The sequence below is a fragment of the Quercus robur genome, chromosome 4, assembly GCF_932294415.1.
Source record: "Quercus robur chromosome 4, dhQueRobu3.1, whole genome shotgun sequence".
In the NCBI taxonomy this organism is placed as follows: Eukaryota; Viridiplantae; Streptophyta; class Magnoliopsida; order Fagales; family Fagaceae; genus Quercus; species Quercus robur.
In genome coordinates, this window is record NC_065537.1 from 37,735,184 (window position 1) to 37,755,683 (window position 20,500).

A 20,500-nucleotide genomic window follows, 5' to 3' on the forward strand; every position below is an offset into this window, starting at 1 on the left:
CCTTCAGGAGACTTTTTGGGGGCAGCCTTCAACGAGATGTTGCTCTTCCCTTTGAAGTCTTGGAGTGCCGAGGACAGGGTCATCCTTGGCTGTGCCCCCGGCATTTCGGCCCTTCCCCATTTGTCCTCGGCAGATATCCTCCTCAGCACGGGCCCCGGGCCCTAGTAGAGCGTGGGCCGGATCATAAGTTCCCTGGCCCCACAAAGGGTATGATTATTTGTTTGTGATAAAATTGGTTGATTAGACTTAATTTTTTTTAGTTTTACTATTGGTAATTTTTGTTGTTGAGCTAAATTTTTTTTTTTTTGGCTTGTATATTTTGTTTTAGATTTTAGATCTATAAATTTTTTTTTGTCACTAAAATGAGGAAAATGCTAGAGTTACAAATTTTTATATATATTGCTGAGGTAATAAGTGGCTATTAATAAAAAAAAAAAAATGATGTAAGTAATGGGTCTATATGCAAACTAATAAAAATTTGCTACCAAAATAGTTTTTAAAAAAGGTTTGTAAGTATAGCGTTACTCTTAAAAGAATCAATTTTATTGTTTAAGGAGAGTAAAATATAATTTTATTAAATAAAATTGTTAAAATTAGTGCACACATATAATAATATATTAAAAAAATTATGGGGCCATGGCCCCCTAGTTCAATAGTGGCTCGATCCCTATATATAGCTAGAAAGCTAGAAGTGTGATGAGACCTTATACCAAAAAATAAGAATGAAAATAACATTGAAGTTGGTAGGCTAAGATATATATACACACACTCAAGTGTGTATAAAAGCATAAAATAGACCTTACCATCATCTCGGAAGGAAAAAATAAAATCAATAACCAATTTTATACCTCTTGAACAAAATCGTCTCGAATTAGCCTTCCATTTCTGTAGGCATTTAAGATAAGCGTGAGATATAAATTCATCACCATTTACCTCATAGCGTACCCCATTTCCAAATTTGATGTTGTTTTTGTTATATATATATATAGAGAATTTTTTTTTTTTTTGAGAGTTAATATATATATATATATATTTATTTATGGGAGTACATTTGTATTTTTATAGTAAATCCAAATCATTAAAATTTCTGTTACATTAACGGGCCAAACATAGATTTATGATTTATCTCATAAATTTTTATTTTTTGAGAAGCATATATTTCTCTCTTAAATTTGATTAGTCACGAAACGTAACGTGTCCTTTCCTCAAATATTTACCTATTTATTTTATTTTATTTTATTTTTATTCGTGGAACTGGAAACCAATTCCCATTCTCTTCAAAAGATGAGATGAGATGAGATCAGATCTACCAAAAGTTTCCCACTCCCGCAAAATCAAATTCTCGCTCGCTCCCATAGCCATAGCCGATTGAGATTTGATTTCTTCTTCTCCGATTTCTTAATCTAAGAAAATAAGCAGAGTTTGTGAAATAGGAGATGTGGACTTCGTATGCAAATTTCAAAGAAAAAGTGAGCAAGATCGCGCTCGAAGTTCACGACGATGGCGATGAGGAGGACGAGGAGGAGCTCGGGATCTATGGCTCACGCAATGGAGGACTCCACGATTCGTATTCCAATTCACACACTTTCGCGCATTCCCATTCCCATTCCCATTCCCAGTCCCTCTCGAATGGGATCGATTCAGCGTTTAATCCCGAGGTATTTCACATTGAATTTCGCTTTCTATGTAAATTAGATTCGAATTTCATCCAATTCATTTTCAATTCTTTGCTTTGTATCTAAGCAAACCTCTAATTTTTGATTGAAGTCTCCATAGATGAGGTTTTGTGAGTTAACTTCCAATTTTGGGGTCTCTCAAGTTTGGATCTTATGTACTAACTTTGGCTCCGCAAATGTGCACTGAGTCTGAGTAATCCCGATATTGGATCAACCAACGAATGTACTGCAGCTGCGTCAATAATAAATCTTCATTATTAAATCGTTCTTTCTCATGTATTGATGTTGTATGAATCATGTTTACCTTGCCTTATCTTACCAAATCAATATTTCCTTGATGCAAACCTATAATAATAGGAACTCATGCCTCTACTTGTTTTCACACTAGTTACTGTTCTGATATACATATCCTTAATCAACTTAATATTTTTTTCTCTAATTGTAAAATATAGCTTCTCTTTTTCTCTAGGTACCCTATCATATGTTTTCTCTAGCTCAATAAAAAAATCGTACTTTCTCTATGTACCCACCAAATAGCTTTCTCTTTATTTTTCCATAAGAAATAACTTTCATGGCAAATTATGTTGGCATAAAACCAAATTGATTCTTTAATGTTGTTGCTTCATGTCTTAACCCATGTTCAATTGCTCTTTCTCAAAGTTTTTATAGTGTCACTCATAAGCTAAATTCCACGGAATTTGGACAGTTTTCAGTATCTGGTTCTTGTATATAGTTTTTAGAGTGTTTCTCCTTCACTCATTAGGTATTTATTGAAAATGTTTGTCAAACCAAGCACTTCTAAATTTCAGTAGGAATTTCATAGGCCCCACGGCTTTTCTGGTTTGCATTCTCCTCAATGCGTCCTTTAATTTGGTCATCCTAATTCTTCTAAAAAATTTACGGTATCTATCCCTACTTGGGTTACTTAGTTCACTCCGATCTCTTGTATGGCTTCCCTTAAAAAGTCATCTTTCTTAAATCTCTTCTTCTTTTACTTATACTCTTTGATCTTCATCTTTAATCCACTAGGTATAATTCAAGTCTCTTGTTTTCATTTCCTTTGTCTTATCAAGTTTACAAAAATGATTTTGTCCATCCTTCGTCCCCAACTTTCTGAATAATTCATCATAAATCATAAACCTAGCACATTGGACATTTAATTTTCCTTCCGTCTTTGCCACTTTATAATTTGAATGAGTGGCATGCATCGTCTCTACATTTAAGTTGGCTTTTATAGTTCTCTCTCTTTGATCTTACTGTTGTTTGTACCTCCTCATTCCAACACCAAGTCTCCTTAGTTGGTTGTCCACATTCTTTAGATTATCCGAGTGCTTCTTTAGTCACTCTTTTAATACAACTAGCCACTTCCTTACAAAAGTTTTCTTAATGGATTCTTCCAAACCAATTGGAGGACTGTATGCACTGATTATATTATTTTTTTCTTCTCCTAAAAAAGTTTTATTAACAAATTCTATCCCTTATCCCCCTAATCTCAAAAATGTCTTCTTTAAGACTTAAATAAGACTGTCTGTACCTTGCTGTTACTTTTATAATTTCCTGAGCAATGATGTAGCTTGTCACTTACAGGGAATGACCTAGCGAACCTGGCCCACTTTTCATTGAATCTGGGGTCTGATGTAGTGTGTTTGCCAGTAGGGGACATCCTAAATTGTATTTGTTTTTGTAGATAATCAGAGAAATATTATTGATAAGAATAGTAAGGAAAAAAAAAACACGTTGCTCATGATGATGAACAGCAGGAAAAGGAAAAAACAAACAAAGAAAAAAGAAGGAAATCAGGAAGCTAATTTAAGTAAAAACATATACTGAAAGAGAGAGGAACAATCAGTAAAACCCCAACACCGAGACCGATCAAAAATTGTATCCTGTAGTCAATCCATTTAAAAAGTGGCTAAATTTTACTCTAACCGACAACCTATCACAACTCTTCTCCTTTTTTGGGGCTTCGTATTAGCTGTGAACAAAACATGAACAATCAGTAAAACCCCAACACTGAGACCAATCAAAAATTGTATCCTGTAGTCAATCCATTTAAAAAGTGGCTAAATTTTACTCTAACCGACAACCTATCACAACTCTTCTCTTTTATTGGGGCTTTGTATTGGCTGTGAACAAAACATATGACACTAATCACAGACACTGGCAGAGTTGTTTATTAGCCAGAGTACTTGGTTTAACTGATATGTTGTTCCATTATATTTTTTTTCTTTATTGTAGATTGAAGGGTACAAAGCTGAAATCAAGAGATTACAGGAATCTGAAGCAGAAATTAAAGCTTTATCAGTTAATTATGCAGCTTTGTTGAAAGAACGAGAGGTACTCTAATGATTTCAAGAATCTCAATATTTATCCCAAATATGTTTTAAACTACTGTTTTAAATCCCTTTGACATTTTAAAGTTTTTCCCTCCACCTCCCCCATTTGACAGGATCAGATTTCTAGATTGAGTAAAGAAAATGGCTCTCTAAAACAAAATTTGGATGCAACAAATGCAGCTATGAATGCGTCTAGAAGTGAAAGTGCCAAAGCATTATTAAATGGTGTTAATGTGCATGAGGTACTTGATTTATAGTAAAATGAAGTCTATTGTGCATTTGTGCGTTTAATATGCTTTTAAGACAATGTTGTGCTATTTTACACTATTTTGGTAATCTTTGTTTGTATGTTAAAGGTGTTTGACACACTATGACTTAAAGAGAAGCCGGTCAGCTTTGTAGTTCACCAAACCTTATGTTTAGGCGAAAGTTTGTATGGCTTTGCTCCATAACCTTCCCTTACCCTTACCACGTAATTTTTTTTTTTTTTTTTTTTTTTGTGTTTTTTTTTGGGCTAGACATGCCCTTAAATTAGCGTTTAAAGCAGATATCTTATGAAGTGAGTCACTTAAGAGGAGCCTTTATTCATTAACGTTTCTAGCTAAGATGTACACATATAGTGGAGTCCTTGACATTATTTAATGAATGCGTGCCTACAATTTTGCCTATAATAGCCATTGTTAATGTCCTTCATAAGATGACCATTGCTGCTATGAAAGTAAGGAGAGGGCTTGTAAATTGAAATCAGCTTTTTTTTTTTTTTTGGGCTTATTATTATTATTATTATTTTTGTTATAAATAATTAGCTATTGGTTAGATTGGTCTCTTTCCAATAGGACTTAATTGGTAATTGCTCATTACCAGCACACCTCTCTAGGAGACTACAAGTGGTGTTGTGTAATCAGTAAGTGGTTTTGTGTAATCACTCAATGGTTTGAATAAGGAGAACAATGAAGAAAGATAAGAATTTACATGGTTTGACAATATGCCTATCTATGTCTACAGAGAAAGAAAGATTTATTTCACTATATTGAGTATCTTTAATGAGGATTACAAAGAACAACCTTACAACTTGGCTGCTCACTAAGTGAACACTTTCTTTTTTGTTACACTTTTTTAAAGTTTTGTACAAGAGTGTGTGTGTGTGTATGTATATATAAATGGGTTCAAGTTACACCTAGTGTAACTCCACAAAAGTTGCATATTTTTTTAAACTGTAGATTTCTATGAGATCTAATTGTTAGAAAAACACTACTATCAATGTCATCATTAAACATTTATTACTAGCCAGCCAACCTAATTAGTTTTTAATTAATTTTTACTACTTCCTCTTTCTTCTCTTTTTTTTGATAAGTTCTTTCTTCTCTCTCTCTCTCTTTTATTTTTTACAACCCCCAAAGTTTAAGCGATGAGAAGGATTCACCATTGTTGTTGGTCTCCCAAACTTTGCCTATAATGCACACATATATGCACTTCATATTTGATGTTTAGTACAGTCTTATATGTGAATAAGTAGACCAACAAGTCATTAGTTAACAAAGCTGGGGCATTCCACAGTAACTGCTACATGTCAAGAGGCATGTTATCGTATTTGATATGGAAGAAGAGATCATAAGGAGCGTGCAGTAATTAGATTGAGTGCAAGTTTCTTTTTAGTGTTTTTTTTTTTTTTTTTGGTTTTGTTTTTTGTTTTATTTTCATTTGTTTTAAGACTTTAGCTCTCTTATTATTGAAGTTGTAAAATTGGATGGGGGTTTGCACTTCAACAGTAATATTCCCACAATATTTCCAGGAGTGAAAAATACTAATTTTCCCACAATAAACCTTCCAACACTACTAAATCATGTTCTGTGGATCGTAGTCCATTCAAAATACTAGTGCAAAACTTCTTTGATCAAAATTCTGTCATACACGGGTTTTTTTTCCCCTCTCTCTAAACGTTAGACGGTTAAATTTAATAAATAAGAGATAAAAAAACATGTTATTAATTGGTAAGCTGAGGTGGAAGACGGTAATAAATATTTAATAATGATATGGGCAGAAATGTTTTTCAACTGTTAGATCTCTTAGAAATATATTGTGTAGAAGAGGTGTAACTTGAACCCATTTCTCTCTCTCTCTCTCTCTCTCTGTATATATATAGTGATTCAACCATTTACTTCATTTCATAATTATTGAATGTCATATTTGTGTATATTTTGTAAAACATGACAATTATATAAAATGTTATATTTCAATTTTATATGATTAGTTGATCACTTGATTGTTATATTGTCCTTAAATAATTATTTCAAATTTATCATGTTATTTATTAAACATGTGCATTGACTTTTTTAATCTTTTAGAGTGTCCTGTTTATACTTCCTTTGTATTGGGGTCTCGCCCATTTAATCAATGAATTCTTATATTACTAAAAAAATAAAGAGTGCTTCCACCTTGTTAGAAAAATCACATTTTTTGTTTATTAGTTAAAAAAATGATTTGACAGGCTGGGTTATTTTGAATTTGTGCAGGGAAGTCCTGATCAATCACCAAAGCGACAACATAAATTCACAACTCAAGTGAAAAACCGATATTCTGGAAACCAAACACACAATGGTCAGGATGGAATAAGCAATGGAATCACTCATGCTGGAAACCAGACACACAATGGTCAGAAGGTAATTGCACCTTTTATTCTGAAAACTTGAGTTTTCTGAGGAAGTTTGAGCAACTTTATAGTTAGTTTATATGCGTTCTCTGTTCCATAGTTTTGGTTGGATCTTGATACTACAATTGTCTATTCATTTCTACTCTTTTCTCTTTTTAATACTTTTTACCCTTTATTATTTTTAATAATGAATGAACTTGACGGCAGATATATGAATGCATTCTAGTTGCTTGCAGATACAGTAGAAGAGAGCAATAGGTCCACTGCAGGAGTGCAAGTCAATACTGAGATAAAACAATTGAGGATGGAACTTGAAAAAGAACATGATAAGTTGGCATATATGCAGTCAAAATTACATGGTACATTTGTGCTTTCTGAAGATTCAGAAATTATTCACAAGTTGTTTTAATATGTCTGATTTTTTCTTTTTCCATTCTCAGAGGAACACAAATTAAATGAATCTTTCCAGGAGGAACTCAAATCACTAAAATTAGACAGAGACAAAGTGAGTTTTGAAATCAGGTTATGATTTGCTTGATAGGCTTTTGACTTTGTTTGGTTTTCATTTGTAAGGTTATAGTGCACTCATCATTTACCCCTGCTTTCATATGTTCAGTTTGTTTTTAAGTATTAGGTACTGGAATTGTCTAATTCTTGTTTAAAAAGGGAAAAATATGTACCCTACTTTGTTTAAAGTTACTAGGGGTATGTTGGGGACACAGAGAGATGGAGGAAGAGGAGAGGGGAGGGTGGTCAGAATATACTAATTTTTAGTAGCATTAGATTAAATATAATTTCCTAGTTGACTACCGATTGATTAATATATCTGGAAAAGACATCTATAAAACTAGAGATGTAACAATCTTATATGCACAAATTGTTAAATTGAATTTCTATATTCAGTTTTCTTTGACAAAATTTCGGACCTTTTTTTTGGTTGGGCTTACACTTAGAAATTTAGGCTGTTTCTTTAACAGGTAATTTTAGGGTCTGTATGACATATATATGCTGATATAATTTTTTGTGAATGACCCCTGCTGTCAGCATACTCTTGCATCACTTACACATAGAAATAGGGTTTTAGATATATATACATTTTTTAAATGTAGTCTTAGTGTCTGACAGTGTTGGGATGTTTTCCTCTTGCATGTCATGAGCAATCAGGCGTATTTGAGTATTTCTTATTTCCTTAATTTTATTTTCTCTTGTTTTTGGCATCTAAGCTGTGCTTTTGGTATGGCATGTAATCTTCTTTGTTGGCAGACCTCCATGGAAATGAGTGTATTGCGTAATGAACTGGGTGAGAAAATTTCAGAAATACAAAGACTGCAAATGGAGCTGAATAGACGGGAGGATGAAGGTACTGATGACGTTTTGGAGAGTTTGAAAAGAGTAATTGCAAGCCTGGAAAAGGAAAACAGTAGTCTTAAGGTTGGTAGTTTGTGTATCATTAGCTTGTGTTTCACTTGTGAAGAATCGTATCGTATTACTCAAAATATTTTATATTGCTTTTTATTAAATGATGAGCCCCTGAATCCACTCAAATTATATATCATTGTATAGATGGAGAAAGATGAACTGGAGGTTTCTTTGAAAATGAGCAGGAACTCTTTAACTGAGAAAGTATTGTCAGGTCCTTCAGAGTCTTTGACTAAGCATCCAACCATTGTGAATGAGGTATATAAATTGTTGGGAACACAATGCCTTACTTTTCTGTTAGTGCTTAAGATGGTTCTTACTCTGTCCCCTCTCTAGCGAGTATTTGTGACCTTTTCTGGCAGGTCATGTTTGCTGGGCCCCCATTTGTAATGATGTTAAGTGAAATATTTTACATCATTGTGAATTTTTGATATGCACTTGTATTGTCTCCTTGCCTTGTAAATGAGTTATTATTAATTGTTGTTCTTCACAGATGGAAGATTCATCTAGAAGTTTCCCTGGAAAGGAAGAAATGGAGCTAAGTTTGCAAAAACTGGATAAAGATTTAAAGGAAACACGCCGTGAAAGGGACAAAGCATTACAAGAATTGGGCCGCCTTAAGCAGCATTTGTTAGAAAAGGTCACATGCCTTTAAGTCTTTAATTATATCTAGCAAAATCCACCCAATTTTTTCAACTGCACTAACATGTTAGTTATAAGCAATGTGAAATTTCCTAATTTTTCTTTGTAGTGATTTTTTTGGTGAATCTTTATATTATTTATTTATTTATTTTTTGGGTTAATTACTGATTATGCTTTACAAAGCTTCAACTGTTAGCACTTATCACTGGTATCAAAATGAAAAAAATGAGGATAATATGCAGTGGAACAATCTCTTTCAGTCTTTCTTACATGCATTTCATCTCTATTTTAAGATGACATATTATTGGGTGGCCTGAATGATCAGAGGCATATGTAAGGACCATTCATAAATACCAATGATATGTTGCTGCATCACTTGTGATAATTAGAAGAAATAAGCAGTTGATACAGTGGTTGGCCCTTTCAGTATACTTTCTTTAACTAGGACTTCGATATTTGATTTTTTAATGACCAAGCTTCTTATTTTGAGCTTGTATTTACTGCATTGGTGTTATATTTCCCTCTATCTGTGTGCATGGAAATGTTTCTAATTTACATTTATAGACTGTCAATGTTTCTGTTGTCTGGATGTTTAACTTTTACTCTGGCTGTGTCAATTTACTTTTCATTGCTTTAGTAGACTCTGTGGCTGTTTCTCAATATATCTAGTTTTAAAACTTTCCGAAGCCAAAGCTAAATGTAGTTTTCTTGCTTAAATAATATAGGAATTTGAAGAATCTGAAAAGATGGACGAGGACAGCAAAATCATTGAACAACTCCGAGAAAATAATGAACATCAAAGGGCTCAAATATTACGTTTGGAAAAGGCTTTGAAGCATGCCATTGCGAGTCAGGAGGAAATTAAGATGTCCAACAACAATGAAATTCTGAAGTCAAAGGATATTATTGATGACCTGAATAAAAAACTTGCGAACTGTATAGCCATTATCGATGCCAAAAATGTTGAGCTTCTTAATCTTCAAACTGCTCTTGGCCAGTACTATGCAGAAATTGAAGCTAAGGTAAACAAATGAATACTTTGTTTTCTGTTTTGTGTGTGTGATTTTGGGGGTTGTAACCATTAGAAACTCACAGACATGTTGGTAATAGCCATGCTGTCTCTAGGTCATGGTTTTTATTTCGCTTTGATTATTGTATGTATAGGAACATTTAGAAGGAGATTTGGCACGGGCAAGAGACGAAGCAGCTAAACTTTCCAAGCTGTTGAAAGTAAGATTTCTTTCTTTCCTATATTATGATTTTGTTTCATGAGTCATTGTTATATTTATTTTATAAGCTAGCTGGTGTGCACTTTCTACTATGGATGCCACAATAAATGGGCTCATGCAACTGGTTATTTATTTTAAAGTTTTAACTGATTTTTGGTGGTTTACCTTTTGTATACTTCCAGTGTATATGGGTCGCACTTGTATAACGCTCTTCCAATAAATTAATTACTTTATATATATATATATATATATATATATCTATTATATTATATGTGTTGGTTGGGTTCAAGTAACTTTTAGTAATGGTACATTGCTCAATATTTTTTCATTGGATGTGTATTTTGACAAGTCTTTCATAAATTATATTGTCTCCTTATACTTTCAGTGCCTTTGAAATATAAACATGTTTAGAGATCAATAACTATTTTATTTAGAAAATGAAGTAAGGATTCCTTCTTTCCAGTCTTATGATTTTGTTTCATAAAGTCATTGTTATATTTAATTTATAAGCTCGCTGGTGTGCACTTTCTACTATGGACGCCACAATGAGCTCATGCAACTCGCTAATTTCCTTTTTTTTTTTTTTTTTTTTTTTTTTTTTTTTTTTTTTTTTTAAATTTTAATTAGTTGTTGTTGGTGTATCTTTTGCAAACTTCCAGTGTATATGGGTTGCACTCGTATTACACTCTTCTAATAAATTAATTACTATATATATATCGATTATATTATACATATTGGTTGGTTTCAAGTTACACTTGGTGTAACTTTTAGTATTGGTACATCACTCAATTGTTTTTTATTGGATATGTATTTTGACCAGTCCTTCATTAATTATATTGTCTACTTATACTTTGGCCTGCAAAATATAAACATGTTTAGAGATCAATAACTATTTTATTTAGAAAATGATAAAAGTTTTTCGTAACTTAAAATTCTTCTCAAAACATTAGATTATGGATCGAATAATAAATAACATCTGATTAACATGAAATTTTGGTGTGCGTATTAATAAAAATGGGAATTCAGAATCCAACACGGTAGAATTTTTAAAAGGACAAAGTTTTCCTCCAAACCATTATGAAGGAAAGTTCCTCCTATTTACTACATGTCAATTTAGAAGACTATTCACTTACTTTTAGTCACGTGACCTACTTAATAGTCAATGTGACTTGTTTAAATAATTTAATTAATCATGTAATTTAATACATGCCACACAACCTATTTAATAGCCAATGTAACTTTTTTAGATGAAGAATGAATTATGTAATTTAATACACATGGATGGTCCTATGAACCACCATGTAATGGGTTGGAGGAGATTCCTCTAAACCAATTTGGAGGAAAACTTTTGTCCCTTTTAAAATTTGGTCAAAAACGTGGTTTGTTGTTCACTTTTTCATCACCTGCAAAAGGTCAGATAACAGCAACATTTAGATGCAAATCATCCCCGCAAAGACCCCATCCCCCTTCTCAATTAAATTGGAATTCCCCAAGATCTGGCTCATTCAGAAAAGATCCTAACCTGTCTCATACACATTAACACTGCTTTGTTCTTCATAGCCTGTTTGCTCTTTAACCTGGGTGGACCTTTATCTTCACAGCTTTAGTTGTTCAAGTGAGAAATAAAGGGAAAAGGGGAATATATGAGGGAGAAAGAGAGAGAGACAGAGGCTGCTGAGAACATAAAGGTTTAGGGGGGGGGGGGGGGGGGGTGGCGGCGTTGGTGGTGATGAGTGACTATTGGCCAAGGTCATTTTATTAGTGTTATATAATTTAAGAAATATTTTTGGTGCCATTTCACTAATGATATAAAAACTTTATATATACATATATTTCTGTGAAATACAATTTTAATAACATTATTGACAATCCTTGTAATCAATAAATAAATAAATTAAGGCTAAAATGTACTTTACAATGTCTAAGTTTGGGGTCATTTGAAATCGGTCCCTCTACTTTCATTTTAATTAAGGCAAAAATGCACTATTCACACTTTTTAAGTTTGGGGTTGCTTTCAAATTGGTCCTTTGATTTTCAAAACTTGCAATTTATACCCTTGACTATTATTGTGCTATTAATGTGCTCCTTTTGTTATGATCTATCACATTTTTGTTGTTAACCCACTCGAAAATGATGTCATTTTTCTATTTTCTATTTAAAATGATGTCATTTGTGGGTGGTTAATTGTAAGCCAAAGTTTAGTTACTAAATTGGTTGTAATCTTAGGCTACAACCTTACTCAATATTTTTTTATTGGAGATAAATTTTGACAAATTCACCATGCTAGCAAAATTTATAAAAAATTAAAGATCAATAGTTATGTCATCAATAAATTGTTTAAATTGCAAGTTTTTGTAGTTTAAAATTATGCATAAAATTTAAGTTTATAGATCATATAGTAAATAATATCCGATTGATACAAAATTTAAAACATGTGTATTAAGAATGTAAAGAACATGCAATTCAACAATTAGATTTTCAAAATATGAAATAATGTTTATTTTATTAAGTAAAGTTGTAGCCTTAGGCTACAACCAATTTTGTAGTTAAACTTTGTCCAAGATTTTAACGGATGTTGGTGGAAGGGGCACATTGAAATTCTTGATATATTTGATGGTGTAAATTGCTAGTTTTCATAGCCAAGGATCAATTTAGAAGTGATCAAACTTAGAGGATGTAATAGGATTTTAGCCTGAAATGTTTGTTAATTAAATTATTTATGGTGGTAATGTTTGATTTTACTTGAACCTTTGGTTGGATCTCTAAATCTTGAACCACTTATTTTTATAGTTTTCTTAATGGTCTATTCTTTTAAACAATGATTTTTCCTTTGTCATCTTCAGGATGCAGATCAACGGGCAGAAGTATCAAAGGAGGAAAAGGAAGAAATTTTGGCCAAGCTTTCCCAATCTGAAAAGATGCTAGAAGAATGGAAAAGCAGAGTAAATAAGCTTGAGGAAGACAATGCAAAAGTACGGCGTGCTCTTGAGCAGAGTATGACAAGGCTAAATCGGATGTCAGTGGATTCAGATTATCTTGTTGACAGGTTAGTAGGTTTAAATTTTTAATTAAAATTATTGCCATTTAACATTGGTTATCAGTTTATTATTGTATATGAACACATTATCTTCACTACTACATTGCCTTGTGTGAGGTGGAGACTTTATACACATAATAATATGACTGGTAAATGTTGGCAGGCGCATTGTGATCAAGTTACTGGTGACGTACTTCCAAAGAAATCACAGCAAAGAGGTATGTTTATTTCATATTAAGATTATAGTTCCTTCAGGATGCACGCTGGGAATGAATCTCTATCCCCAACATGTGCAAAATTGCTCATGCCAAAGTTAGTGAGGTATATAATTGGGTGACTTCTATCTGGATATCACCAAGGCCTTGGATGATAATCAAGTTCTCATTTTAGATGGTCTGGATTTCCAAGTTGAATATTCTAAAAGAAATGAGCACATAGTGGAAGGAAGGGAAGTAAAGGGGAAAGCGGAAAAAGATAATATAAAGAACTATTAAAAGGAGAAAATACATTTACTAGATTGACATCCCAGACTCAGAAGTTAAACATTTGTTAACATACTAGATTGAGGTGGGGACCTTTCACTGAAAACGATCTTGACTTTGACAGTTGTTTCCTACAGCCACTTAAGACAGTTTGGCCGCATAAATTCCACTGGCCTACAGCAGTCTCATGTTGACTATTATTGCTGGGGAAGCTAATTGCTTACTCTTCCATACTGGTTGAAGTAGTTGTCCTCATAAATTTTTATTATATATTTGGGCAGGTTCTGGATCTTATGGTTCGCATGCTGGGATTCTCTGATGAAGACAAGCAAAGGATTGGTGTTGCTCAACATGGTGCAGGCAAAGGTGTTGTTCGTGGAGTACTAGGGCTACCTGGCCGCCTAGTTGGTGGTATCTTGGGAGGAGGTTCAGCTGAATCAGCTGCAACAATGGCATCTGAAAACCAGGTAATCATTTTTTCTAAAGATTGACTGATATTCATATCTACAAAAATGTATTTTGCTTGCTCATGGTCTTTTAATGCTTTCCATTGTTGGTGGGTGGGTTTGTTTGTTGTTGTTATTGTTGGTTTTTTTTTTGTGCATTTGTTTTTTTTTTTTGTGTGCATCTGGTCATTAGTGCATGCTCTGGACTCTAGGCTAGATTTGGTGCAGATATGATGGCCTGAAAAATACTTATCAACAAAATACGCTGACCTGAAACATGCCCCCAATGTTGAAATTGAGGCTAATCAAATTGTTCTATTGTTTATATTGCCATTTTGATGGCAATGGTTAGCATGACTGGGCACTTTCTTCTCTTATAATAATGAGATGGTGGGTGAGGTGAGTTCAAGATCCATTGGGTGTATGTAACTTATCAATAATAATAATAAAATACTGCCATTCTGACATTTACTGCAAGCATTAACATTCTTGTCTGATATCAAGTATGCATTTGTGAATTCTGTCCGCTAAGCAAGGGCAATAGTTAGCCTAAGGCATATAGTTTCTCTACCAGTCTTTTGCAGATCTGTGGGTTGATTTTCTTCTCACGGAAAATGAAAGAGAGAGAAGGGATTTGGCAGATTTTGCTGGAAGATCCAAGGAAGATTCACATGGAAGAGGTTCCAATGCTGGAGTTGCTGATGCATTCATGGCCAACCATACAACAAATTCTGCTGGTACTGCGTCATCAAGTTTCTCAAGATTAAATTTCTCACCTAACCAGAACTCTAGTCCTTATCCCTCTCGTGGAGATTTTCGGCATTCTGAACATTTTGATTCTGAGTTTTCAACAGTACCTCTCACATCATCAGATAACACCCCACAAATCTCAAGACTGCTTCCAAAATATTGAAAATGAAATGGATGTAATTAATCAAAGGTATAGATTACTATGTGTTCATGTTGTAGCAATCTTTTTCAATCAATTCTTTTACATTCAAATAAAGAGTTACTTCCGTTAGCTGTGTGGACTGTTCCTTTTGGATCTTAAATGTAACTGTGTGTGTAATTCGGGAGAACCAACCCGCTCCCCTTCCTTTCCAAAACAGGTAACACCTTCCCTACGTTCTCTTCATTTATAAGTGGGGGTGAAGGCGACAACAAACTTGGTTAAACAAATTGAAAGTTTCACATTGATAAACAAACATGGATAAACAAATTGAACTTTCTCAGACGAAATTTTAGGGCTTGAAAAAATTCTAGCGTCTCAAGCGACATTGTATTGTTTCATTTCAATTTTGTTTACTGGAACAAAAAATGTGGGTGCTATGCAGTCTAGTGTGCTACTATTTCAGGATTTTGTCACGTTTACACACGAGCTTGTGATTGGGTTTTTTTTTTTTTTTTTTTGGGGGGGGGGGGGGGGGGGGGGGTGAGGAATTAGTTCTTTTAAACGTTACACCAATTAGTAACAGTGCATGTGTGTGTGAGGTTCAACCGTTCAACTTATATTTAGTGTAATTATCGTTAGCATTACACCAATTAGTAACACTTTAATCTCATTATCAATGTTTCAAAAAAAGATGTATTATTGGTAGTTTTATATATTCGAGAATTTTGCAGTTAAATGGTCTTGATGTAGTGTCACAATGGGGGTATGTAATTTAAAAAACAAGCATCCAAAAAGGAAACTAAAAAGATTTTCAAATTGTGTAGGATTTCATCTTGGAATCTTCATCATTGGAAGACTCATTGGTCTCATTGCTTTTGGCCTTCAGTACCATGCTCTTCCTATTGCTTCTTTTCATGATTCTAGTCAAACCCAATTTATAGGTTTGCAAGTTGCCAACCAGCTCCGTCAAAGGAATGAAGTCAATATCCTTTGTTTCTTCAATGGCAGAGACCTTAGCACTTTTCTTACAACCTTGGATTCAAAAATGGTTTCCCCAAGATTAAAGGCTGAGTTGACTATGTCATTTAGCTTGGCATAGAACTCATCAAATGACTCATTCTCTTTCATTTTTATCTCCTCAAAGCTAGTAGTGAGCCTTTGGAGTTTTGAATCCTTGACAGCCTTAGTTCCTTCATAGGTTGTCTGGATGATAGTCCATACTTCCTTAGCAATCTCAGTAGAGGATATCTTCTTGAACTCCTCATTGGTGACCACACTAAATAAAGCATTCAATACTCTGTTGTTGAAATTTGCAGCTTTGATCTTGGCATCATCTCAATTAGCCAACGCTTCCTTTGGCTTAGTCTAGCCAATCTCCACAGCTTGCCATACCTTCTCATCTAAAGACTGCAAGTCTCATGCGTACTTTCCAATATGCATAATTAGTACCATCAAATAAATGAGGTATAATAAGTGACTGTCCTCTATCTATGACAAACAAGGGTCAATAGATCATACAGCAAAGATTAAACCTAATCAGAATGTGCCCACTTTGATAGGCCAAGAATGTATTGACTCATTTGGTAACTTAATCAAATTAATTAGCCAAGTGAAATTAATAGATTCAATTACATGCAATAAGCGTGGTAGCACAAATAAATCACCAATTAAGTTAATGCAGCAGAAAATAAATTTGACATAAGTGATTTGTTTACAAATGAGGAAAACCACCAAGGCAAAACTCCACTGGGCGAATTTAAGGTTACCACTTTCGAGAATCCACTATTATCAAAACAAACGGTTACATGTAATAGGAATCCCAATACCTAACACTAACCTACAGTTGAACCCTTATCCCAATACCCAATTAGACTTGTAATATAGCGGAAATCTCTCCTTTTAATGCACAAATCCGAATACGTGACTAACCAATGATACACGGATCCCAGTACGTGACTAATACACTAACTTGAGGAAGATGTCGGTTGCAAAGTTCTTCAGTTTATCTAACAATGAAGATCAAGAAACTCCTTGGTCACAAAACTCTTGGCGCAAAGACGCAGTATCTTCTAGAGAGAATATGATGAACTAGGGCAAATTCTGTCTTTGATCACAATTTGCATGCACAATGACTTTGCATCAAGTTGCATCACCTTTGACAACCTTTAAATAATCCTTATATATGTTTAGGATTGTGAGAAAAAAAAAAAAAAAAAACTACACAAATACATATGGATATGCGTGAAATCAGATCTGGAAATCTGAATTTCATAATTCTCGATAGATACAGCTTCTGTCGAGTTGCTGTCGAGCATCAGCATTAAACCTCGATAGATATGATCTGTCGAGTTTTAATGAATAGCACTTCTTCACTTGTTTCTTGGACAAATTTGCATGGCTTCAATACTAAACTTGAACTCTTGTTCCTTGAAGTACTAAACTCATCATAGATCTACCTAATTACAAGTAAAGTGTGTTTTATCAAAAGATTAGCCAATTTACTTAACATATGTTTCTAACAAGTCTCATATATGTCCTAACAAATTGGTTTTGAAAACCCAGTTCAAAAATTTTGGAAATTCATTTATGATCATGAAAATCTGTTTAAATGCATGTACCACAAGAGGGGCTCATTAAGGCCATGTTTCCTATGTGTTTTATTAGTGTATGTGCTCGATGGATATCATTTACCCTAAATAAGGAACATGCTCGTGAGCAAGGATTTCTTGAGCAAAGTGCTTGTGTTTACCAAATGCATGGGTGTCCCTTTTTAAGCTATATAGGGAAAATATGAATGATGTGTTTGGCTTTTTGAACTCATTGGGTGGGTTGGGAGAGGACCCTATCCTTTTTGAGGCATGACGCCTTGGCATAAGCGGATGATTTCATCATCAATGATTGACCAAATGTTCAATGTGCCACAACCAACCGATCCTCAGTGATTAGTGAGGTCTTTCATTAGGTTGTAATGTGGCCTTGGGGTCAATTAGGTGCTTGAAATGAAGGATATTAGACTCAAAACTTTCACATGTGGGTGATTATTTGGCATTAGCTCCATTGACTGAGTAGTCGCTCTCAATCAAGAAGGACTTTCTCAGGATTGTAATGTAAGGATATGGGTTTCCTAGGCTCACGGGAGGATATTTGGGCTGTGAAATTCTTTAAAGGGTTTCCTAAAGTCAAGGATTACACTTCATCGAGAATCTTTTTGGGGTGCCTCTAATGCTTGGCTATATCCTCAATTTGAGTCCATTTCTTGAATTTTGCCCATTTCATTTTTGGGGCTTTCATTTTATTTTCTTTAGCCCATGTTTCTTGATTGTTTCGAGCTGAATTTTATTTTGCCCTTTCTTTGCTTGGGGCTTCATTTGACTTGATTGGCCCATGACGTTTGTCATTTGATTTCGGCTCCTTTATCATATATATTTTTTTAATTTATAAATTATGGACTCATTTGATGGGCTCAAATCAGAGATCACTTAGAATGAGATCCTTGTAACCATCTAACCTGCCCCAGTGTGGGGGGGGGGGGGGGGGGGTAATCCTTGGCTAGGTTAAATCAAGAAAAGAATTCAACAGGCTCTATTGGGCTAACAAGGGATATTTCTTTGCAAGCGAGACGGTAGTGAAATGAATGCCTTTCTTTGTCATCTTGAACGCTTACTCCTTAGCCTTAGGAGCTTATGTGCCAAATTATAAATTGGGATGATTTTTGAAAAACATTTTCTTTCTAGCTCAAAAGGGCTATCAAGTGATATAACTGTTTGGATAGCTGAAACAAATGCCTCTATCATTTCAAATCTAATCAGTTGGTCAATGAAACTTGAACATATTGTCATTTACTGATTCAGGGTCCACACCAATCTTGGGTAGGACCTCCCTATGGGGGGTTGATTGTCAAGAATTGAATGTACACTTTGCAAAAGTGGGGAATGTTTTATGAATGTGGAGTTGTTGGGATGTGATATCATGAAATTAGCATTTGAGGATCACATGCCCCTTACCCTAGTAAGGGACAACCACTTCACTCAAACAACTCTTTTCCCACAAAAGGGGTTTTGGCATTGACTTGCCGCTCTTGAAAGATGCACGCGTTTCAAAACACAGATTTTCATGATTTGATGTTTTAATTTTAACCTTTATGCTTTGTTCTTATTTTGGAAAATCCCTTTTTTTTTAAAGTGTGTACACGATTGCAACAAACCTAAGCCAACCGAAATGAGAGAAGGTTTTGTTGAGATAGTGTTTGGGATGTAGTGACAAGGCCAAATCTGAATCCAGTGTTTTGGATGGATGGCATTCCCAATATCCAAAAGCTTTTGCAAAGACCTACTTAGGGGATGGAGGTCTTCCCCTTGTAAATAAGCCTTAGGTGATTGATTCCACACTTGCATACTTCTTGGGATGAAGATTTTTCTGATCTATGGTGAAGATTCTTGTGAGGCACAAGTAACAAACTTCATTTTCATGTCAATCATCAAAATGACTTGTTAAGGCAATGTGCCACATTAGAGACCTAATAAAGGCAATATGAGTACAACAAGAAGGGATGTTAATACAATTCCTTGAAATTTTGATGGGCACTATTGTCCAGATGTTGAGCAGGTGAATGGTTCTATCACAAATGCTTAGATGACGACTCGTTGGCTTGATTAAAGCATGTCCCTAAAAAGGAACTTGATTGAAGGGAGTTAGTGACATGTCTAGGCTATGACAAACTCGATAAAATTAGAAGCATTTTAGCTCTCATTTGACCAAATTTAATCCCTTTACTCTTCCTCCATGGTTCACATGTGGGCATTCGTTAAGAGCAAGTTTTGACATTGTATTGCTGAAGAAGCCGGAGCTGATTTCTCATGGATTTGAGATTTGTCAAGTGAATAACCATGACTAAGGTGGTCCCAATACTATTTGGATGTTCTTGAGACGGAAGTGGTCCAGGTTAGATGAAGGCTTTGCTCATGGCAGGATCCAATAAAACTGGAGATAGTTCATAATTCTCCCCGAATGTAGGCTTGGTTTGCCCTTTTCTATTGTCAATGCGGAAGTTAGGCTTCCAAGGAATGCTTCGAGTGAGTTACAAGATCTTCTAATGGCCTTGCAAAGAAATTGTGACTTTGGCCCTTGCTAAAGCTCAAGATGTTGTCGAGGCTATTGTAAAGAAGTCCTTTCAAGGGGGAGAGATTGTGTGAAAAAAAAAAAAAAAAAAAAATGCTGCTCCTATGTGGCGTTTTCCATGGTCTCTCAATCACTTTCACAACTTGGTGAAATTTTTAACTAAAGGGTGTGGGGATTCAGGTATCAAGAAACCAAAGACATCAAGACACTTGGAGAAAGGGAGGACTATGTTCAAAAAGACCCAAAGGTGAAATAATTTTTTTTTTAAGAAGACCCGAAGGAACCGCTTTGTCTACCCAAAGGTGAGTGAAGATTTTATCTAGAAAATACCCGAAGGAAACACTTAGACTACCAGAAGGCAAAAAATGATCTTTTTTTTTTTTTTTTTTTTAAAGGAACTTCCCAATCTACCTGAAGGAGAAAGGGGATTTTGTCTTAGGGGATACTCGAGGGAAACACTTAGACTACCCAAAGGCAAGGAGAGTTTTTGAAGACCCGAAGGAAAAGCCTACTAAGGCAAGCTAAAGAAACCCAATTTTGAGTTGGCTGATCTTGACTGAGAGATGTTGGGGT

At 34.5% G+C, this 20,500-nt stretch overlaps 1 protein-coding gene across 2 annotated transcripts; it reads left to right on the plus strand.

Annotated features, from left to right (window-relative positions):
* The first annotated feature begins 1,211 nt into the window (after nt 1–1,211).
* LOC126721421 (golgin candidate 4-like) lies at nt 1,212–14,938 on the plus strand. 2 transcript variants are annotated; one of them, XM_050424450.1, is made up of 15 exons: nt 1,212–1,658; nt 3,915–4,013; nt 4,126–4,254; nt 6,526–6,672; nt 6,889–7,021; nt 7,103–7,167; nt 7,926–8,093; nt 8,226–8,339; nt 8,575–8,721; nt 9,449–9,745; nt 9,888–9,953; nt 12,796–12,998; nt 13,153–13,207; nt 13,753–13,938; nt 14,492–14,938. In XM_050424450.1, the coding sequence occupies exons 1-15, from the start codon at nt 1,437–1,439 to the stop codon at nt 14,828–14,830; spliced, it is 2,370 nt and encodes a 789-aa protein (XP_050280407.1). In that variant the 5' UTR covers nt 1,212–1,436; the 3' UTR covers nt 14,831–14,938. The 2 variants fall into 2 exon arrangements, with proteins under 2 accessions (XP_050280407.1, XP_050280408.1); XM_050424451.1 differs by lacking the exon at nt 1,212–1,658 and having other exon boundaries at nt 4,097–4,254.
* Nucleotides 14,939–20,500: the final 5,562 nt, after the last annotated feature.

Bases quoted from the DNA above. Each gene is read 5' to 3' on its own strand.
- LOC126721421 (XM_050424450.1), top strand. From the start codon at position 1,437: ATGTGGACTTCGTATGCAAATTTCAAAGAAAAAGTGAGCAAGATCGCG. The intron at 8,094-8,225 runs GTTGGTAGTTTG...ATCATTGTATAG, and splicing joins AGGAAAACAGTAGTCTTAAG to ATGGAGAAAGATGAACTGGA. The intron at 13,939-14,491 runs GTAATCATTTTT...TTTCTCTACCAG, and splicing joins CAATGGCATCTGAAAACCAG to TCTTTTGCAGATCTGTGGGT.